The 23869-nt window shown below is 44.4% G+C and overlaps 1 protein-coding gene across 5 annotated transcripts in view; it reads left to right on the top strand.

Moving 5' to 3' along the window:
- nrp1a (neuropilin 1a) overlaps positions 1–19904 on the top strand; it is a 202508-nt gene extending 182604 nt beyond the window's left edge. For all 5 annotated transcript variants that reach the window (XM_080212130.1, XM_080212146.1, XM_080212155.1 and 2 more), the window contains 5 exons: positions 8410–8580; positions 10970–11241; positions 12350–12446; positions 13835–13888; positions 16812–19904. In XM_080212130.1, coding sequence (XP_080068256.1) covers positions 8410–8580; positions 10970–11241; positions 12350–12446; positions 13835–13888; positions 16812–17098 — 881 coding nt within the window. In that variant the 3' untranslated portion in view covers positions 17099–19904. The remainder of the gene's footprint in view (positions 1–8409; positions 8581–10969; positions 11242–12349; positions 12447–13834; positions 13889–16811) is intronic.
- Positions 19905–23869: the final 3965 nt, after the last annotated feature.

The following is a 23869-nucleotide window of genomic DNA, read 5'->3' as shown; positions in this document are numbered from 1 at the left end:
GGATGAGGGGTGATCTTATAGAGGTTTGTAAAATCATGAGGGGCATAGATAAGGTGAGTAGCCAAGGTCTTTTCCCCAGGGTAGGGGAGTCCAAAACTAGAGGGTATAGGTTTAAGGTGAGAGGGGAAAGATTTAAAAGGGACCCAAGAGGCAATTTTTTCACACAGATAGTGGTGTGTATGTGGAATGAATTGATGTGGAGATGCCGGCGTTGGACTGGGGTAAACACAGTAAGAAGTCTGACAACAACCCTTAAACCTGGTGTTGTCAGACTCCTTACTGTGGAATGAATTGCCAGAGGAGGTGGTAGAGGCGGGCACAATTACAACATTTAAAATACAATTGGACAGATACACGGATAGAAAAGGTTCAGAAGGAAATGGGTCAAATGCAGGCAAATAGGAATAATTCAGTTGAGCAAAACTGGTTGACGTGGATGAGTTAGGATTTTCCAGCTGCACGAGCTTCAATATCGGAAAATCCTGCCCGAGGTCAACAGACCGTTGCAATGGTTTGTGTCCTGCCCGCTGCAATTCCATGAGTGTAAGTGGTGGGCTTCAAAGTGAGGTGCAGCAATTATTTACAATTAATTATAGTGATCGGTATTCCACAAAGAAGCAAATCTGGGGTAAGACTGCTCCAGCTTTAACCATCACCAAGCATCTCCTCCACCAATGCCTCACCCCACCCCTCACCCAACTCAATAGTGACTCTCTCTGCTCCCGCCTGTTGGAATTGCTGTTGGAATTTGCGCTGGCACAAATCCAGTCGGCCGCACACCAAAATGTCTCATTTTGGTGATCAGCTCACCAACTCTACTTAAATAAGAGCCAAGCCTCAGAGAGGTCCAGGCCTCCCTGGTGCACACTCCAGTCATTGAGCCTACATATTTTTCCGGTTACTGGCCCAACTGATAGAGTACCTCAGTAGAATTTGCAGCACAGAAGGAGGCCATTCAGCCCTTCACGCCTACACCAGCTCACTGAACACGACACAGGGTGAAATAGTGATGTCGGGGTAACGCCACTGGCCTGGTAATCAAGCAGGCCAGGCTAATGCTCTGGAGACGTTAGCATTCCCAGGGTTTAAACCCCACCCTGAGAGCTGGTGGAATTTAAATTCAACGAATAAATCTAGAATTGAAAGCTTGTTTCAGTAATGGCGACAGTGAAACTTATTTTGAAAAAAACCCTATCTGATTCACTAATGTCTTCGGGGCAAGAAATCTGCCATCCTTGCCTGGTCCAGCCTAGACCTGACTCCAGACCCAAACAAAATGTGCTTGACACTTAATTGCTTTCTAAAGTGGCTAGCAAGCTACTCAGTTCAACGGCAAATAGGGATGGGCAACAAATACTGGTCTCACCAGTAATTCCCACATTCCATGGAAGCACGGGTAAAAAGAAACTGGGTTAATCCCATATCCTTTCTTAATCCATTCTTTTTAATTGTACCGCAGTGCAATCACTGCAGGATACTTGGCTTGAGTCAGTCTCCTAAGTCTCACATTTTTCTCTATCAGAGCTGCTGCTGTGAAGGCGATAGAAACACAGACAGTGATCCCTAATCAACTCTGTGCCTGACATTAAAGCTAATGGCAAAAAAATGAACTCCAACGTGTGTCGGTGCCCAGGTGTAACACCATCTGCTTCCTCCATATTAAAGCAAGGCCCTGGCACCTTTCTGTTCCCCACGGACTCAGTAAACCGACGTACATACAAACTAAGGGCAGGAGTAGGCCAATCATCCCTTCGAGCCTGCCCTACCATTCAATTAGCGCACGGTTGATTTGATTGTAATCTGAACTCCACATCCCCACTCTGCCCCCGATAACCTTTCACCCTCTTACTAATCAAGAATCTATCTAGCTTTGCCTTAAAAATATTCAAAAAGAATCCTAACGGCCATTCACGCCCTGCTGTCGGTGCAGCAGGGGTGAAGAATTTGGCGCCTAGCCAAATCACCGGTCACTGTAGCAGGACCAGAAAATCCCATCAGCATGAACGTCATAAGATTCCGCCCTCTGCTTCCAATGCCTTTGGAGGAAGAGTATTCTTGACCCTCCGAAAGAAGAAAAGCTGGGTGTATTTTCACTCAAGTGTGCATCTATACTAACATCAGGGGATTGAGAGCATTGGAGTAGCAATTCTTTGGATCAGTCTTGTTTTTCCCACGTGTTACAGGACTCGCAACCAAATGGATGTCCTGAATCCATACTTGCCAGCAGTAAGACCAGCTCAGCAATCTTCCTCCAAGGTGGTATCCTTCTTGGCTGCCTCCTTAACCATCCAGTCAAAGATGGTGGGTGACCTTTCAATGTTACAGGCCCAATCAGAGGGCCAGCATTTCAGAGAGCTGAAATCTCAGCAACCAACTCAAACATAGACTCCCTCAGCAGGCTTCACCGTAGTGAAAACAATGGAACAAAATCTCAGGTGGAGCTCCATTGGGATGGAGGGGAAACCCTTCCCCTGGCCTGGGGTCAAATTCTGGCCTTCCCTGCACATGGCTTGACCAGGTGGGCGGAGGGGGACACAAATCCCGTCTGCTCTGACGTTTCTCCCCTCTTCGCCCCCCCCCCCAGGTCCTCACTCAGATTTAAATGTATTTTGTGCCATACACGTCATGATCTAAAGCAATCAGGCAACATTTTAAAATGTCACTTTTATAAAATGCTTCAACTTAATGCGGCTGAAAATGGGTCTATTGCAAGGAAATGGCATCTTAAATCACTGTGCCAATCCAACACCGTGTGAGTGACCTGATTTCAGAGGACTGAACATTACTTTTTTTTAAATATACTAATTTTAGTTAGATTGGCTTTCACTAATCGGTTCCCTAGGTAAATACTTTTATAAAAAAAGTCATTCAAAGCCTTTCCAAATGTATAATGTTCCTGTCCCTGAAAGAACCCAGCTTAATTTTTGGAAACTTCCACCGAGGCCTGGAAATGAGACTAATCAGTGGCAACTCTCAATGCTGGTTCACTCATGGCATGTGACCAGTTTTGTGGGCAGGCCCTGTCTCTAGCGAGATATTTAAAAAATTAGGGGAATGGGAAGCACAAACAGGAGTTGCATGGAATGCAGTTTGTGCTTAAAATATCCCAACCTCAGATATTGAGTGCTGAAATAACCAATGGAACCAAGCAGAAACCCCCGATACATTTCTTTAGGATGTTCTCGCTCGCGAGGGAGTGCAACAAAGGTTTACCAGGCTGATTCCGGGGTGGCAGGACTACTGTTTGAAGAGAGGTTGACTAGATTAGGATTGTTTTCACTGGAGTTCAGACAAATGAGGGGGAGGGATCTCATAGAGATTTATAAAATTCTAACAGGACTAGACAGGATAGATGCAGAGAGGATGTTCCTGAGGGTGGGGGAGTCCAGAACCGGGGGTCACAGTCTGAGGATTCAGGGTAGACCATTTAGGATAGAGATGAGGGAGACATTTCTTCACCCAAAGACTGGTGAGCCTGTGGAATTCATTACCACAGGAAGTAGTTGATGCCAAAACATTGAATGTATTCAAGAGGCGGTTGGATTTTGCACTTGGGGCGAATGGGATCAAGGGTTATAGGGAGAAAGCAGGACTAGGCTATTGAGTTGGACGATCAGCCATGATCATGATGAATGGCGGCCAAATGGCCTCCTCCTGCTCCTATTTTCTATATTTCTATGTTTATTGTTAATTATGCAATAGAATGCTTAAAAAATATTCTTGAATTAGTTTGTGATAACTGGATCATTTGCCTGACAGAAGTTTGACCCTGCAATAGAAGACAACATACATACACATACATATAACAACAACAGAAATGCTGGAAAATCTCGTTACCTGAGGAAGAAAGAGTTTTGAGGTTCTGGAGACAAGGTGGAGGACAGTGAAAACAGCTGAATTGCTGTAATAGTGAGCTGGCACATTCATGACAGGCCGAATGGCCTCCTTCTGTGCTGTAACCATTCTATGTGTCATGGAGCGTCTAGCTCCTTTCACCACCAAACTTTTTCCAGGGAGGCTGGTATTGTCTGCACCTGGCAAGGCGTATACTCCACCTGGCTGGGGGCATTCTCTACCTGGCTGGGGGTATACTCCACCTGGCTGGGGGCATTCTCTACCTGGCTGGGGGTATACTCCACCTGGCTGGGGGCATTCTCTACCTGGCTGGGGGTATACTCCACCTGGCTGGGGGCATTCTCTACCTGGCTGGGGGTATACTCCACCTGGCTGGGGGTATACTCCACCTGGCTGGGGGCATTCTCTACCTGGCTGGGGGTATACTCCACCTGGCTGGGGGCATTCTCTACCTGGCTGGGGGCATTCTGCACCTGAGCTAATAGCATCTGCACACTGGTGGGGGGCATTCTACACCTGACTGGTAGCATCTGCACCTAGCAAGGGGCATTCTTCACCTGGCAGAGGGAATTCTGCACCTGGCTGGTGGCATTCTGCAGCTGGCGGAGGGCATTCTCCCTTCTGTTTTCCCGACTCCTTTACACGTACAGGTACATGGATCGGAGGTTTAGAGGGATATGGGCCAAAGGCAGGCAAATAGGACTAGGTCAGTTTAGGAAACTTGGTTAACATCGATGAGTTGGGCTGAAGGGCCTGTTTCCATGCTGTTTATCTCTATGACTGTGATTCTTTCCAATCCACCATCAGCGAGACTTTTATGTCTACAGTTTCACCAGGTGTAAAATCAAAGGAAAAAAATCAGTAAACCCATCCCTAAATTTAAAAGTTTGTGCAAGTAACACTGAAGAGTGAAAGTCTTCTTCACCAACATGCATAATATTGTTATACAGACTGGGCAAAGGAATTCTCATCCAGCTCTTCATAGGCACTATTTTCCTAGAGATCCCTCAGCAAATTGGCCCAGATTTATGAGTCTGCACTACAGGAAACTGTCAAGCGATCCTTTCACTGTTAACACCGACAGCCCAGAGAGATTGTGAGGAGCTGTAATCACCAAAGGAGAGAAGGCCAAGGGAGATCTAATCAAAGTTTTGACAGGGCTTGAACATAAAAAGTGAAAGATATTTTTATCGCTGATCAGTAAATCAATAATGGGGCCAGATAAATGTAAGCTCAGCATTAAAAGCATTAAGGGGGAGGTTTGCAGATGATTTTGTTTCACACGAATGGTTATTAGAATCTGGAATGAATTAACATCAGTGGCATTTGAAGCTAAGTTAATCATCACCCCCAAGAGGCAATTTCATAAATAGTTAAAGAAAAATGTAATAATTCCCTGGCCTCATTTCATTTTTCGTTAAGTTATCTTTGAAGAATTTTGTTGATTGTACAATATGGACTCATTGAATAGTATAGCTCAGAAGGAGGCCATTGGGGCCAACAAACCTGTGCTGGCTCTTTCAAAGAGAGCCCCACTGTCCTCAGGGCCCTTCAGTTTTTTTCTGTGTCAGATATTTGGCAGAATTTTACAGCCTCACTGCCGGTGCCAGCAAGAACAGAGAATTTGGTGCTCAGCCAGATCTTTGTTCACTGCAGCGGGACTGGAGAATTCCAGCCATGGGCAAGATTGGAAAATCCGGTCCATTGATAGTACTGCAGTGTACCCAAGAAGGTCTTGTGACGCAATGCGTAGTGTCCCTACCTCTGAGCCAGAAGCAGCAGGTTTGAATCTTACCCCATGACTCGATGGTCAAGGAAGGTGCATTCATAGTACAGCTAAGCATGTTGCGTGTCAGCCTGCAAACTCTTCTCAACACGCCAATGGCTGGTGCTATGAGCGGGAGAGTGTCCTGGATAGCTGTACTTGATGTGGAGTGGCACCCCTCAAATTATAGACATCTGGTGACAGACTAGCTACTTGCTCTGAGAATTATTAGTGATGGAAACAAGCAAAAGTCCGCCTTAGTGCACCACTAGGCAAGGGAAGAGAATTGGAATAGTCTACTCAAATGGTGTCAAAGGTTACTGTTGAACATGTATCCACATCGCATCAGGCAATGTGTTCTAAATCCTAACAACATGCTGCTTTAAAAAGTTTTTTGCATTATCGCCTCTGTTTTGTTTTGCTAATCTCCTTAAATCCGTGTCTTCTGGTCACTAACCCTTCAGCCACTGGAAATAGTTTCACTTTATTTGCTCTACCTAACTCTTCATGATTCGAAATGAATCCATGAAATCTCCTCTTGGCCTTCTCTGCTCGAAAAAGAACCCCAGCTTCACGTAACTGTAATCCCCCATCTCCGAATTCATTCTAGTAAATATCTTCTGTAGTTTCATTTCCTTCTTAAAGCCTGGCAGCCAGAATTGGCAACCATTTCCACCTGGAGCCAAACTGGAGTTTCAGTTGGATTTCCCATAACCTCCTGGCTTTTGAACTCCATGATTTTGGCTCGGAACTGGAGAGGAAGCCTGGGCAGAAATGTGGTTTTCCTAAATGTCCTGCTGGCCAGACCATCTTTAAATTTGATCCGTTTATTACCCACACATATATTGCTAGGCTGGAGGTCAGTCAGGGGAGAACTCCGACAGCGCGGGGCTGGCCAGCGGATAGGTCGGTTTAGGAGTGTGAGGGTGCTGGTGGGAGAGATGGCGGAAGAATGGTCCAATCACGGGGTTGTGGGGAGTATTTTCCTTGCAGAGGGGAGGAGTTCCTCAACCACAGAGATGGTCGTTTAGTAGTTGTTTCCATTCCCAGGGACGTGTTCTTGCCATAGATGGAGCGGTGGGAGGTGAAGGTCATCCAGTGGTGGTCAGGGGTTGGATTTTTGAAATTCATTCATGGGACGTGGGTGTTGCTGGCTGGGCCAGCACTTACTGACCATCCCTGAGGATAGTTGAGGGTCAACCACATTACTGTGGCTCTGGAGTCACGCTAGTCCAGGTAAGGACAACAGATTTCCTTCCCTAAAGGACATTAATAAACCAGATGGGCTTTTATTGCAATTGGCAAAGGTTGCATGTTCATCAGTAGACTTTTAATTATAGATTTTTTAACATCAAATTCAAATTTCACCATCTGCCATGGTGGGATTTGAATCTGGGTCTCTGGATTACTAGTCCAGCAACAATACCACTATGCCACTTGCCCCCCCGCCGCGCAATGGTTGTTGGGGATGCCGGATGATAGAGTAGCGAGGGAGGCAGCCAGAGCAGGGAGGGTGTTTTCCGGATTGGGTGGGAATGGGGTGAGGGGGAGCATTCCTGGTCCAGCTAGTCCATAAGCAAAAGCACCTACCTCATGAAATCAGCCCCTCCTGCCTCCTTTCATCTGCCATCTTGAAGTTTGGCAAAGCCAGCACCATGAAGTAAAATCAGAACAGTTGTTAAAATGAGGGCTTGCCACCTCATTATGATATTCTAATTAGGCCATTGAGGTTAGCCTCTTGGAATATGAACTCCCTGATTAAGGAGTTAATTGATGGGCCAGTCAGGGAGTCTTTTTCTTGTATTTAACCGGGACTGTCAGTTCCTCTGTGCACTGCAGTTGGAATTGTAAATAAAGGGAATTTGGTGAAAGGACTTCTGCCTTATTACAGACATTTAAATGACCAATCCCTCTACTGCAAATCATTTGGTTTTCCCGTCCCCTTGTTCCGCCACCATTAAAATCAGAAAAAGATGGCTTCAGTTTGTGCTTCTGATTTTTTGAGTTTTCATCTCTGGTCTGATCTGAATCCACTTGTTTTTGGGAAATTAAGACTCAGTCCTCTTGTGACTGGTGAAGTCCAGGATCCAACATGCTTTATTAACTGTGTTGTTAGCCAATCCTCCTGCCTTCAAAGATTTGTGTACAAGCACCCCTCAGGGCTGTTCTTGTACTCCTTTAGAATTGGACCATTTTGCTTGGGTTCATTCTTCCTACCAAAATGTATCACCTCACACTTTCTTGCTTTGTCACTGGGCGTAGAACACATTAATTCTTGGATAACTGCAACTGTATCATGAATTGACTGTGGACGTCCTTGTGTGTGATACGATATTCCAGCCTGTCACAACAAGCCCTCCATGCACTCGCTATTACAATCAGCCTGTCCCGTCTCAACATCTGTAGCCATGGAGGGAAAATCTCACTCACGTCATCCGGATAGGCTGCCTCAACAGAAGGAAAAGGCAAGTTAAAACTTTCAGGGAAAGACAACATCGTGGCAACGAAAAACCTATAATGTTGAAATCGGGCTACAGATCTATTTGTGGTTGCCATGGCTACACTTGACATTAAAGACACGCAGCCCTCCTCACTGTGAGTAGGCAGAAATCTTGCTCATTCTCGACTGAGCTGTGTGAATGAAATCATACCGATGCTTGCTAGGATCCTCGGGAAGCTATATAACATTGGCTGCAGATCAGGTATCAAATAGCCTGCGTTCTCTTCATAGTGTGACCCTATACACTGATACCTACCTCCTTCAACTGCATGAACTGTCTGTATTGCAGGTGACTTCGACCCCTTCAATGAGACACCCGGTTTCAACTGTAAGTTTGGGAGTGTTGTCCTGAAGAGTTTCTGCGAATGGCACCCCAACAAATCCTCAGAATTTCAGTGGAAAGTGCATTCGGCAAAAGGGGAATCCGCCAGTACAGGGCCGGCAGGAAATTACACAATGGGTAAGGCCTGTGGGGTGACGTTCTGTCCGCCATGTTCCATCTAATGCCATTTTATTTCACTATCACAAAACTCCTCTCGGGTTTATGTTCAGCGCTCTCTCAGCTGTTACAATCTAACCGGTGACAATCTTGTAATGTGGCCAATAGTAACAAGCTGTGAGGGTCAGCTGATCCAGTAAACCGTGGAACCAATTACAGAATGATGTGACCATCAGCTGATTTCCTATAAATAAGAACCTGTTGGGAATTGTGGGGAACCTGGATTGGGCGAGGCTCCAAGTTTGAAGTAATGAAGTTTCTTTATTAAACCTTTTCTTTGAGTTATAAGTTGGAGTAAGTTTTGTTGTAATTTTATTGTCTGCATTTGGAGTGTTCCTTCTGAAGAAACATTAGCTTATTTGCTGCTGCAACCCTCATCCATGCCTCTCTTGTCACCTCTCGACTTGATTATTCTAATCCTGTACTACTTGGCTTCCCACCTTCCAACCCAACATAAACTTGGAATCATCCAAGTTCTGCAATCTGTGACCTTATTCACACCAAAGGCAGGATATCCTGGTCTTGCTCACTCCAAAACCAGAAAATCCCACCTAAGCTCAATGGACCTCTGCATGGTTTGCACCCCCTGGTTCCATGGTTCCATGCTGGAAACCTCAATGACTCAATGATCCTGATGTTACCGGCACGGCCCCAAAACCAGGGCGGGCAAGGCTCACAAAACGGCATTCCCTGTGGCCTCAGGCACGATCTTACAAGCCTCAGGCAGCCACACCAGTAAAATCAGGGCCTATGACTCAGCCCTACAACATGCAATACATCTGTGCTCCTCTAATTATTTATTAATCACAAGTAGGCTTACATTCTCACTGCAGTGAAGTTACTGTGAAAATCCCCTAGTCACCACATTCTGGTGCCTGTTCGGCTAAACTGAGGGATAATTTAGTACTAACCAACACAACTGTGGGCGGAAACCGGACCAAACCCACACAGACACAGGGAGAACATGCAGATTCCACACAGACAGGGACCCAAGCTGGGAATTGAACCCGGGTCCCTAGTGCTGAGAGATAGCAGAGTTAATTACTGTGTCTCTGTACCGCCCCAATTCTAGCCTCTTGCACATTCCGGGTTTTAATTGCTGCATCACTAGGCAGGCATGGTTTCAGCTGCCTAGACCCCAAGCTCTGGAATTCACACATGAAACCTCTCTGTCTCTCTATCTCATTTTCCCCCTTTAAGATACTCCTTAAAACCAGCACTTTGACCAAGCTTTTGGACTCTAGTCAAACATCTCTTTTTGCGGCTCGGTGTCAGATTAACCCTAACCGTAACATTCCTGTGAAGCACTTTAGGATATTTTTACTGTGTTAATATGTTTGCTATGTTAACTATATGAATGCAACTTGCTGGCTGCTGCTTCACAAGAATGCCCAAATAAGCTTGAGCTTTGGGGAACTTTTAAGATACCTGTTTCTCTTCACAATCTGTAAAGAACGTTACATGAGACACAACATATCATGAAAACATTCTCTTTTGCAAAATCCAGATAACTGCAGCATTCCAATTGCTCAGTGAATTGTATTTCTTAGCATTTTCAGCATTGTAAAGGTCGTTATCTTGGGCCACATCAGTGCATCAGTGGTTCAGTGGGTGGCACGGTGGCACAGTGGTTAGCACTGCTGCTTCACAGTGCCGGGGACCAGGTTCGATTCCCGGCTTGGATCACTGTCTGTGTGGAGTCTGCACGTTCTCCCTGTGTCTGAGTGGGTTTCCTCCGGATGCTCCAGTTTCCTCCCACAGTCCAAAAGACGTGCTGGTAAGGTGTATTGGCTATGCTAAATTCTCCCTCGGTGTACCCAAACAGGTGCCAAGTGTGACAACTGGGGGATTTTCACTCTAACTTCATTGCAGTGTTAATGTAAGCCTACTTGTGACAAATAAACGTTGTGAAATGTGACTGGCTGCTTCACACCGATGAAGGTGTCAGCTTTAATCACTGCTTTATCTTCACCGACAAATCTCCGTCTTTATCCTCAGCTGGATTCTCCGGTGCCACTGAAGTGAATGGAGTTTTGGCTGCAGTGCCAAGTTCTCCGTTCTCATTTGCAACAGGGTGGGCACAGGCAAGATCGGAGAATCCCAGCCCCTGATCTCAACTGGGAAGACAATAGCAAAATTCATCTGGTTTTGAATAGTGAACATCTTGAGATCAATAAATGTCCAGTGCCCTGGAATTTTGAAGATCAAGGAGTTAGCTACAACATCAGGTCAAGACTTTAAATGGGTGTGGACACAGTAACAGATAGGATAGCTGGTACAGTGGAAATATTTTTTCTCTTCTGCATGGCGGACGTTTGAAAGAATTAATAAAAATATTAATTCTTTGCAGGAAAAGACCATTTTATTTATACTGAAATATTTGGACAAAGAGAAGGACAAGTTGCACAACTGTGGAGCCCTTCATTGCTACCTTCTGATTCCGGCCGTTGCCTGGTCTTTTGGTACCAAATCCGGGGAACCCACGGCAGCAGTCTCAATGTGATTCAGAGAAAGCTATTTGGTAATTTCAAACCTGAGGTCCTTTGGACCATGAATGGACCACAGGGCAACCATTGGCAAGAAGGTCGAGTCCTCCTTCCTCAATCATTAGGCATCTATCAGGTAACTTCAAGTGCTTGTTAAAGCATAAAGCAATAATTTTAAATATATATATTTAAATATGTTTGAATGACGCAGCCAACACGTCACCAAGTGCGGACGTGTATAGGTCAAAACTCTTAAGTTATGAGGAGACTATCAGGAAAACAAACTTGCCGTCACTGGAATAATCCTGATTGAGAGGGAACATGATCCAGATCAAACACTGAAGTGTAGATATCAGAAGGTTATTTCATTTAAAAATGTGATTTACAAGTGGAAAATTAACAAGGATTAGAAAAGAATTTATTTTTCTTACACAGGGTTTAGATACATGGACTAAATTCCAAAGTCAGTACTATGTTGCTAACTTTTAAAACAGAAGTGCAAAATACGAATGAAAAAGAATTAAGTTAAAAGACAGTGTGGCGTTTATACTTTCTCCCCACGTCTGCATGGGTTTCCTCCAGTTTACTCCCACAGTCCAAAGATGTGCAGGTTAAGTGGATTGACCATGCTAAATTGCTCTTTGGTGTCCCAAGATGTGTAAGTTAGGGGGATGAGCCAGGTAAACATATGGGTTTACGAGAAAGGGCTTGGGTGGGATCCTATTTTGGAGAGTCGGTGCAGACTGGATGGGCTGAATGGCCTCCTTCTGCACTGCTGGGATTTTATGGTTCTAAAAGGCTGTGGTAATTCATGGAGACCCTGCCTCCCTGCCTTGCCCCACACTTGTGGAGTGATGCCCTTCATGTTATAAGCAATTATCTCTCTCTCTCTTCAATGGAGAGAGATGTCGATGGTCCTGTTTTTGGACTGTGACTAACCACTTACTAAGGTGAATTGGAAAGAGCAGGGGGATATGTGATCCCAACAGGGAAGTTCCAGGAATCAGCCTGTCAGAACACAGCCTGTTCAGATTTGAATAACAGAAGCTGGAATATTAAAATGCTGCCCAGGTTTTTCGACTTGCTCACTTTCCAGAATGAGAGTAACATTTTGCTGGAGTTCTCCATGATCACATACAATGATGTTTGAATTTGACTGTTTGGTTTTAGAAAGAATTTATGACAAGGTGACTGTGACACATGTGTTGCTCAGGTGGTTAATGGAAAACCTTTTGTTTCGAAAGGTGGGCTTGGAAGTAATGGTTGGAAAAGGAATGCGGGGAGATGTGGCAGTGCACGATGTGGAGATACAGAGCACCCACAATGCAGGTGATTGCATGGGTAAGTTTCCTGCAACATTTTGTTCCACTGGTCTACATACCTTAGTGCTCACTAAGGCAAACTCCAGCCAGGCCATTCACCGCTGTCAGAGCCCTGCACTGACTGGGCAGCTTAATGGCAAATCAGTGCGCCTGGTCTGCAGTTTTCCATTCGTTCATTCATTACAACACAAGGAACATGCTGGGCAATGATTTTCCAATAATCTGCCCACTGCACGAGAGGGTCAGGGTCAGTGGTGGGTCAAGGAGTATACTCCAGGCTTCATTAAATGTAATCTCATAGACTCACTTCATTTATCAGCAACAATAGCCTTCAGTATTGTCTGTACATAATAGAAGGAAAAGTTCTACTTGGAGTTTCTCCTTCCCTGATTAGTCTGAAGTACTGTGGCATTTTTTTAAAATTCATTTGTGGGACATGGGTGTCGCTGGCTGGACCAGCTTTTATTGCCCATACCTAGTTGCCCTTAAACTAAATGGATTGGTAGGTCATTTCAGAGGGCAGTTGAGAATCAACCACATTGCTATGGCTCAGGAATCACATATAGGCCAGACTGGGTAAGAACGGCAAGTTTCCTTCCCTAACAGACATTAGTGAACCAGATGGGTTTTTCCGACAATTGGCAATGGTTTCATGGTCATCAGTAGATTCTTAATTCCAGATATTCCACAATTGCGGGATTCAAACCCAGGTCCCCAGAACACTGGATTAATAAGCTAGCGATAAAACCAATAGGCCATCGCTTCCCATGTTAAATGACTGTCATGTGTAACAGTGCCCACCGTACTCCCACCATTCCTCATTCACATTACTATGAGGAACTCCTGCCGCCTGACATAGCGACAGTATCACAACTTAACGTCTGACCTAAAGGGGGAGGGGGAGCGACCCACTCTGCTTGATCCAGAAAACTGAGAATAGTGCTTTGAAGTTGTTGATTAACCTCATCAAGGTATCTGGCTGGGATCAGGATTGAAAGATGATAGGGATGAATGCGGCTTGGAAGTCAGTAATCCTCAGCTATGAGGATGAAGAACATAAGAATGGAGGACAGTAGGTCAGACTTGACTGGTTTAGATGTGAGTCTGGACGAATATTGAGAAGTTTTGACGCTGACCTTTGCAGATCAGTGGGTATTTATGCAGGACATTCAATTGACGGAGCTGAGTTGGTGATTAGGTAGACTGTCCTTGGACTGCATAAAAAACCCAACTGCTGCTCCATTAGCTACTAGAAAGCAGTGCTACTGGGACCTTTTTCAATATCATAATTTGTGCTGAAATATGATTAGCAATCTTTATACAGTGTTCTTGCCGGGAAGAAATTCAGGGCATGAAACTTTCAGCAGACCTTGCTTGTGCTGATGTGGTATTTTTAACTTTCTATAGCTCCCAGTGATGCCTTTCCAGATCTGGTTGGTTCCACATCAATCTTTCCCACTGGTAAGTCCCTTTATCAGTTGCTGGAGCAAGTGAAACGGAGCATTGCCATGTTTATTACCCGAAGCCACAGGCACTGCAAGATGAAGATCTGTGCTGGTGCTTAGAAAATGGCTTTAAATGTCCCTCAACACTTGGCCAGCTACATTTTTTTAAGCTTGTCAACCATAACATTAGTTACAGGAAATTAATCCTGGAAAAAAAATCCAACACTACGTCTCAGAGCTTCGGGCAAGTTAGTCAATTGGGTAGAGAAACATTGCAACTAGCAATAAAGAATCAATTGTGCTGGGTACATAGAAGGGAAATCCAAGTCATTAGGATTCCTGTTAAGCGTGTACAAATTCTGTCCCCACTTAATGACCCAGCACCTATCCTGGGAATAGCATTTCCACTTTTGGAGAGGAGGCTGGGAAAGCAGTAATTAGAGCAATCCTGACAGAAGAATAAGTAAAAGTTTATTTATTAGTCACAAGTAAGACCTACATTGACACTACAATGAAGTTACTGTAAAATTCCCCTAGTCGCCACACTCCGGCACCTGTTCGGGTCAATGCACCTAACCAGCACATCTTTCAGATTGTGGGAGGAAAGCGGAGCACCTGGAGCAAACCCACGCAGACATGGGGAGAATGTGCAAATTCCACACACAGACAGTGACCCAAGCTGGGAATTGAACCCGGGACTCTGGCACTGTGAGGCAGCAGTGCTTACCACTGTACCACCATGCCATGCCACCAGAAATAGAAGGACGTGCTCAATCATTCCTTCAAAGAATCATAGGAAGAATTGCAGGCCCTTTTGCCCCTCAAGCTTGTTCTGCCAATCTGTTTGAGTATACCAAATCTCCAACTCCATTTCACACAACTTTGTTCAAAGGCTGGATTCTTTTTGGATGTTGCAATTTTAATACGTCCTCAAGAAAAAGAAATGTGGAAAATGCTTGAAGTTAATATACATGTTGTGAAAGTAGTTTGCAATAAGACAAGTTATGCTTCTATCAGCAATTGACTGCGGCAGTTACACACCATTTTAACATGGCTGGGGCCTGCTGCTGTGGGGAGGGTCTTATCTTAATATTATGTGCAATAGGCATCGTAAACAAACATGAGCAATTTTCCTTCAGTGTTTTAATAGATTTCCCTTTGAACATTGCTGAACAAATTGAAAAAGATGGTGGGATAGACTCAGTGCCTTAAATGTTCCTATATTTATCATTTCGCTGGGATGGAGGTGTTGAGTAGAGGAAACGTCATTGATTTACATTGTCACTACATCCAGAGACTGGGAAATATCATGGTCTATTTGAAATCCACCCCAACGTGGCTCTGTCCGTAAGGAGCATTCAGGAAATGAGCTTTGGAACTCTCAAGTGGATGGTTGTGGGCCTGCACTCAAAACTGGCTTTATCAAATTTTAACATGCATCCTGCTCAAATAGTGAGGTTGGTGTGGGAAATGGAACCTGCTTCAGTGATGCAGCAATAGGCATCTCTTTTGTGGTTAGAGTTTAAAGCAGATTTGTGGAGCAGGTGGGATTTCACTCTGCGTCCAGCCTGTGCTGTACCTGACCCTGTATCCAGCCTGTGCTGTATCTGACCCTGTATCCAGCCTGTGCTGTACCTGACCCTGTATCCAGCCTGTGCTGTATCTGACCCTGTATCCAACCTGTGCTGTATCTGACCCTGTATCCAGCCTGTGCTGTATCTGACCCTGTATCCAGCCTGTGCTGTACCTGACCCTGTATCCAGCCTGTGCTGTACCTGACCCTGTATCCAGCCTGTGCTGTACCTGACCCTGTATCCAACCTGTGCTGTATCTGACCCTGTATCCAGCCTGTGCTGTACCTGACCCTGTATCCAGCCTGTGCTGTACCTGACCCTGTATCCAGCCTGTGCTGTATCTGACCCTGTATCCAGCCTGTGCTGTATCTGACCCTGTATCCAGCCTGTGCTGTACCTGACCCTGTATCCAGCCTGTGCTGTACCTGACCCTGTACCCAGCCTGTGCTGTACCTGACCCTGTATCCAGCCTGTGCTGTACCTGACCCTGTACCCAGCCTGTGCTGTACCTGACCCTGTATCCAGCCTGTGCTGTACCTGTGTATCCAGCCTGTGCTGTACCTGACCCTGTATCCAGCCTGTGCTGTACCTGTCCCTGTATCCAGCCTGTGCTGTATCTGACCCTGTATCCAGCCTGTGCTGTACCTGACCCTGTATCCAGCCTGTGCTGTACCTGACCCTGTATCCAGCCTGTGCTGTACCTGACCCTGTATCCAGCCGGTGCTGTATCTGACCCTGTATCCAGCCTGTGCTGTACCTGACCCTGTATCCAGCCTGTGCTGTACCTGACCCTGTATCCAGCCTGTGCTGTACCTGACCCTGTATCCAGCCGGTGCTGTATCTGACCCTGTATCCAGCCTGTGCTGTACCTGACCCTGTACCCAGCCTGTGCTGTACCTGACCCTGTATCCAGCCTGTGCTGTACCTGACCCTGTACCCAGCCTGTGCTGTATCTGACCCTGTATCCAGCCTGTGCTGTACCTGACCCTGCTGAGTTTGTTACTGATACCAAGTTTTCCAACACCTTCAAATTATCTCGACAAAAGAGCAGAGAAAAATAAAGGGAACTGCATCTCTGATGAATTGCTGTACTCCAGAGGTTTGACCATTTAGTTCCGTATCACTGGAGGAGATTTACAAAATATTTGCAGTCAAATTTGCATCATCTCTCCAACCCTCCCATTCCTCCCATCTCACACCATTCCCTCCCATCCCATGCCATTCCCATCGCACACCATCCCCTTCTCTCCCAAGCCTTTTCCACGCCACGCCATCCATCATTCCCATGCCATCCAAATTCTGAATAACCCAAAAGACTTCTGCTTCGAAAAGGTTACGAGTGTATTTGTTTTTTTTTCACTTCAGCTGTGGAACCCAAGGAGGCCACTGACAAAACCTTCTATGAGAATTCTGCAGGTCCTGGAAATGTACTGAAGACCCTTGACCCTATCCTCATTACCATCATCGCTATGAGCGCACTGGGAGTTATCCTGGGGGCCATCTGCGGGGTTGTCCTGTACTGTGCCTGTTGGCACAGCGCTCTGGCCGACAGGAACCTATCTGCCCTCGAGAGCTACAACTTCGAACTTGTGGATGGAGTAAAACTGAAAAAGGACAAACTGAACTCACAGAACACATACTCCGAGGCATGAGGACGAAGCACTCTCGAGGGGTTTTAAATGACTGCGGAAGAATACCTGAAACTGTGGAAATCTTTTGAGGTTTTTTTTTGTAATTGTTTGTCTTAGGAAAGACAAGAAGAGCTCTGGATAATGCTGGTCTGTGACTGAGCCAAGCTTTTCTCAGGAGCAACTGTTAAAGCAATCAAATGGGATGCTATGTAAAAAAAATGAATTATGTACAGTATGCTTTTTAATTTTTAAATTAAAGTTTTAAATAAACAAATGCTGGTGTTGAGACCAAGTGAGATCATTTTACAAGTATTTATCGTTTTTCTGTAAAGAGTTATAAATTTGTATCATTCTATTTGTATAATGACTTAGCTTCATAAAATATGTTTCCAAAGGGCTTTAAAAACCTATGTTTTTGTATATTAGTCCAGATTTTATACTTTGAGTATACAGTATTTTGATTTCCCCCCCCCTTCCTGCTTGGAGAGCAATTAGCATAAAGCCACATTGGACACTGAGGGGGCCGTGACCTTTATAACAAGGATAAATGATATGATTTGATAACATGCTACAGAGGGCAACTTGTCTGTATGCTGATAACATTGTGACTGGCTTCAGACCTGTGGCATGGATTAACAATTGCTTGCACTGAAATACGCGCTATATGAAGTTGATTTTTTTTTCCTTCTCTGTTAGAAGAGTGAGCTGGGAGAACAGTGTTAGAGACAGATTTGATTTGACATTATTTCTGTTTATGCAATATCAGTTTTAAACAAAAAAGGAAAAAAAAAGTTTTGTTATTGGAGAATTATTAAAAGATATTTAGAATTATATGGTCGACATGTTTCTTGTATGGTATTGTTTCAGGTTTTGTATCGCTGTGAGAGTTTCTCTTCTGCATCGTTTTTTCCTAAAAGTTTTTTATTGGCGTTATTGCTTGAGTAAGTTGTTGCTTTGAAAAATGAAGAGAAAAAAAAGCCTTAACTCAAAAATGTTTGTATTCTTGAGACACAGAAAGCCTAGACAATTCACACTGTTGTGTTGTATCTTGTACTCAAATCTATGACTACTGCCTTCCAAAGATTCAATTAAATTTAATCTTTTCCTACAGTACTCTATTTGTGGTTTGTTGTGGGGGGAGCTCGGAGTACAGTCTACTCGTGAGCTGCAGTGTCCCATAATATCCTGAATGAACCATTAACGACCTTGCGAATTCCCAACATTGGCAATTCCTGTTTATTCAGCATTTCCTGATAGTCCAGCAGGGTCAGAGTTCATGGTATGTGACATTAGCACCCAAGTCCCAACTTAAATAGATAAGCAACGGGAGATGTCGCTGTACCAATTATCTGCAGTAAGAAGTCTCACAACACCAAGTTAAAGTCCAACAGGTTTATTTGGTAGCAAATGTTTGGTAGCGTTTGCTGCCAAATAAACCTGTTGGACTTTTAACCTGGTGTTGTGAGACTTCTTACTGTGCTTACCCCAACACCAGCATCTCCACATCCCAATTATCAATAAACAGGGGAGCTGTAATGAACCCAAAATCAGCACGTAAATCAATTAGATTTTCAATGTTCCATTTCTCAACCAATGTTGAAGGAATCTGAAAATGCATTTGTGAATATTGTGTATTTTTAAACTCGTTATTATGGAGCACTGCAGATTCAAATGAATAACTCAGTTTGTTTTGTGTGATTGCAGACAGCATTTCTGCAACAGGAATTTATAACAAAATTCCTGGTGTGTTGCTAAGGAAGGTTTTTAAGGTTATAAGTCGCTTTATACTGTTAGCTTATCCTAGGCGGAAGGCATGATCCAGAGTGAGATGTATGGCGTCAAGTTTTGAAAATGGGAAAACTGAATAATTTATTATTTATGACTGAAAGCAGTATTCAGGTAGCATTCTGTAGGATTTGTAAAACAGTTTAGGGACCTTTGTGGAACATGGTAGATTTGCTGCCCCTTTCGTCTGGCCCACCATTGGTGGCTTACCCGACTGATCTATGGCAAGAGAGCTGGGACTCAATACAGTTTCCTCGCTGTCTCTCCCTCTTTCGCAATTCAGTGAGTGAAAGCAAAAAAACACAATTCGGAGACAGGGCTAAACCAGCCTCCGTAATGTAGTCATAAAGGTCCCTGTGGGAAACTGCTTCTTCTCCATCTTGCAATAGCCTAGAATGGTATCACTGAAACTGGGAGCTCAGCATGTGTAGGCTTCTAGCGCATGACCCTGTGGCTTAAAAGTAGGCCGGGGGCAAAATCCTGCCTAAGCTGATTGTGCTCAGCAGAAAGTTAGCAAGGAACATTAAATTAATGGGAGATACTATTATGTGAATGGACAGGAAATGGCTCCAAGGATTTCCATCGATTTAGCAAAATTCAGACATCCATTTATATTTCATTTGTAACTACAACCTCAAAATAATTTGCATATAAAATGCCGAAATGGAATGCACTTAATTCAATGTCCCATGGAATGTAAGACTTACAGTAAGTTAGCACTGATTTGAAAGCTCAAAGCCATTCTGTATCTTAGTAGACATTCCAACAATGAGTTTTGAAGTAAAGGTCCACAGTGATGTTCCCACACCATAAGCCTTTTCTACTCAAGTTTGGGCAAAAATGTCTGGGCAGTCTGAATGAAAATATGGAGACGCACTCCTGAGAAAGTTTGGGTGTAAAACAGTTGAAACCACCTTACAAAAAAGTTGAAGCATCCTCTCTTTCTTTGTAATTTTCATATTTGTTTGTATTTTATCGAAGGAAGATCTGTGATATGTATATATTTCTATGCTGTGTATTAAACAGAAGGGTTTTCACAATGGCCTGCCTGCTTTTTTATTTCTTCTCTTTCGACAACAATCCTGCACATCTCGAACAATCAGAAAGTAGAATAAGTTGGAGGGCATTTCCTGGAATGTTATTCCCAGCTGACAAAGTGTTTGTTTGCCCAGATTGTCAAGCGGAGGAGCAGAATGCTAACTGCCAATACAATGAGGCCATTACACCATCAGCTGTTTCCATTGGTTATCCCTTCTGCTACACAGTAGTGGAGTCATTCACTATGTTTAGGCAGCTTCTTCCAAATGGCCATTGCTGACAAGCGAATTGGCAGCTGACTATGAGCTTGCTGCCATGAATTTATGCAAGAAGAATTTTAATAGCAGCTCGAGAAGACACGCAGCCAAACATTGCGCTTAATATTGAGGAAAAAAAGTAATGCAGAGGGTAGTATGTAGGCAACGGCAGCCTCGTAAAAAAACAATATATCTGGAATTAAAAATCTACTGATGACCATCAAGCCATTGTCGGAAAAATACGTCTGGTTTACTAATGTCCTTTAGGGAAGGAAATCTGCCGCCCTTACCTGATCTGGCCTACATGTGGCTCCAGAACCACAGCAGTGTGATTAATTCCAACTGCCCTCCAAGGGCAACTAGGGATGGGCAATAAAATGCTGGCCAGCCAGCAACCCCCGTATCCCACAAATGAATAAAAAAAACGAAGATCCAGGTAAAACAAGAAGTTCCCAAATCTAAGCTAGGTACAAGTAGTTCACAATGTATATATCCACATTGCAGCATGTCCAGCGTAAAAAAAGTCCCAAATTAATCAGAATCACATTGAATGTGTGCAATATTTGTGGTTGCTGTAACATTGTGGTTGTGCGACTTAGACTAGTAATCCAGAGGCCCTCGACTAATCATCCCAGGAGTTCAGATCCCATCGTGGTGACTGGGAATTTAAATAAGCCTGTCATAAAATGCTAAATCAGTAATTGAAGCCACTGGGTTATTGCACTTATTGGGAAGCAGAGTGAGATTCAAATCCCATCATGGCAGATAGTGAAATTTGAATTCACTAAAGAAAGCTGGAATTAAAAGTTTAAATGGTGGCCATGAAACCACTGTCAATTGTCATAAAAACCCTGCTGGCTCACTAATGCCCTTTAAGGAAGGAAATCTGCCATCCTTACCAGTCTAGCTTACATGTAACTTCAGATCCATAGTAGTGTGGTTAACTCTTATATGTCCTCTGAACCGTTGAGTTTAAGGGGCAATTAAGTTTGGGCAATAAATGCTAAACCAGCCAGCGATGCCCATATCCCATGAATTTAAAAGAAGCATGATCTTAAAAACCTGAATCACAAATCTGTCATCCCTACTCAGTCTGGCCTATATGTAATTCAAGACCCACATCAATGAACTCTTAACTGCCCTCTGACATAATTTAAGAAGCCATTCAGTTGTAACAAGCCACCATGAAAAAAATCAAATAAGAATAAAACCAGACAGACTACTCACTGCCTGCTTAAACATTGTATGTAACAAAGGCAAAGCCTGCCCAGTCTATCCTGCAAAGTCCTCCTCACTATCATCCGGAAACTTGCCCCAAAATTGGGGGAGTTTTCCCACAGACTAGTCAAGCAGCAATCTTGTATAGTCATACTCACTGAATCATACAGCCAATGTCCCAGACACTCCCACCAACATCCTTGACTATGTTTTGTCACTATGTGGAGATGCTGGCGTTGGACTGGGGTAAACACAGTTTACCTGCTCACCGGACGAAGGGGCAAACCCTGAAAGCTTGTGAGTTTACTATCAAATAAATCGGTAAGACTTAAACCTGGTGTTGTCAGGCTTCTTACTATGTTTTGTCACACCAGCACAATAGGCTGTTGGGAGAGAGTTGTCTTAAGAGAACAAAGAACAGTACAGCACAGGAAACAGGCCCTTCGGCCCTCCAAGAGTTCTCAGCAATGATCTCATGAACTCTCTCTCATTGGTGATTGGTCAAACATGAGCAAGGAAACCTCCTACTGATTCACCCATCGCCCATGCCCCTCTCCCACCCCATCTCAGCTGATGAATCCGTACCCTCCCCCCCCTGTTGTACACCATTTAAAAGAGGTACTGTAAGTAGTAAGGGCACAGACTATATTCTGGATGGGGGTTGCAATAACCATTACCAAGTTTGACCCAGTAACACCTTTACTTATCAAACTGATTGACTTCTGAAGGACATATCTGCCAGACTGAGGCCAGTGCAGGTGGTGAGAGAACCAGCTGAAAGTAAGGAACTTTTTTTAACCTCGGTCCTATCTGCTGTAAAAACACACAATCCATGATAATATTGTTAAGAATCACCACCACATAATCCCTGCGGAGATCCAACCCAGTTTTAATGCTGAGGACACCCTTCATCACGTGTGGCACTGCAACTGTGCAGAGGGGATGAGATTGAGAACAGATCCAGCAGTTCAAAACTGAGCATCCGAGGATTGCTTTTGTTAGAGCAGAGAAGACTGAGGGGCAATCTGACCGAAGTGTACAAGATTATGAGAGACAAGGTCAGAGTGGATAAGGAACAACTGTTCGGGTGGCACGGTGACACAGTGATTAGCACTGCTGCCTCACAGCGACAGGGACCCAGGTTCGATTTGCAGCTTGGGTGACTCCGGTTTCCTCCCACAGTCCGAAAGATGTGCTGGTTAGGTGCATTGGCCATGCTAAATTCTCTCTCAGTGTACCAGAACGGGCACCAGTGTGTGGCGACGAGGGGATTTTCACAAAAACTTCATCGCAATGTTAATATAAACCTACTTGCGACACTAATAAGTAAGCTATTCCCCTTAGTTGAAGGGTCAGTCACGAGGGGACATAGGTTCAAGGTGAGGGGCAGAAGATTTAGGGGGGATGTGAGGAAAATCTTTTTTTTAACCAAGAGGGCAGTGATGGTCAGGAATGCTGTGCTTGGGAGGGAGAGTTGCCTCACATCCTTTAAAAAGTATCCGGATTAGCACTTGGCACATCACAACAATCAGGGCTATGAAGAGCTGGCAGATGGGATTAGATGGGAGTTCAGGTGTTTCGAATGTGTCAGCGCAGATCCGATGGGCCTCAGGGCCTCTTCTGCACTCAATGATTCCATGATTCTATACTCAACCACAGTCTGAGACCTCATGGCCTGGCATAAACCACTCTACCATTATCATCAAGCCAAAGGATTAACACTCGTTTAATGAGAGTAGGACAGCATGCCAGGAACAGCACCATAACTCAGACCTCTGGTGCTTGAAATCAGCCTCATTGGTAATCACTATGCTGCCTCCAGTGTTCGAACCTCCTTCTTACAGCTCAAAAGGACCAATAATCCGCTCCTTCGTTCCAGCAATGCTGTTGCAATTCGGACACTGGGTTATCAGATTACCTGGGGCAGCTGTCCACAGTCTGTTGAGCCTCGGTTACACACGGGATGTTACGATGCAGTGATGAATCATCAATGAATCTCAGGAATTGTATCCACAGCTTGGCTCAGTTAGTAATTTTCTCACTTTTGAATCAGAAGGTTGTGGATTCAAGCCTTGTGGCACATAAACCAGGCTGACAGCTGCCTGCAGTGCTGAGGGAATCCTGTATTGTTGGAGGTGTCACATTTTGTTTAGGACTGTAAATCCATGTCCCATCTGGTGGTGCTTGTGAGTACAAAAACGGGAGAAGTTTTTTTTTGCTGGTGTTTGAGCCAGTGTTCCTCTTTAAAACAGCACCAGCTAAATGAGGATGATCTGGGAGAGCAGTGAGGTGCCCCACTTCAAGCAAGTAATTAAATGGTTACAAAGCACGTTAGCAATTTGTCATTCTGCACACAATAATGTAAATTCAGGCCACCATCCACAAGCGAGCCTCAATAAAGCCTCACATTTCATTCCAAAGCATCACACCAAAATATGACATTTATGCCAACTTTGCCTTTTCTTTCAGCATCCAATTGGAAGGGAAGCAACTG

This window comes from Carcharhinus amblyrhynchos, chromosome 2 (assembly GCF_965287045.1).
Source record: "Carcharhinus amblyrhynchos chromosome 2, sCarAmb.v2.hapA, whole genome shotgun sequence".
In the NCBI taxonomy this organism is placed as follows: Eukaryota; Metazoa; Chordata; class Chondrichthyes; order Carcharhiniformes; family Carcharhinidae; genus Carcharhinus; species Carcharhinus amblyrhynchos.
Note: the sequence above shows the minus strand (reverse complement) of the source record. Positions and strands in the feature narration are given on the sequence as shown.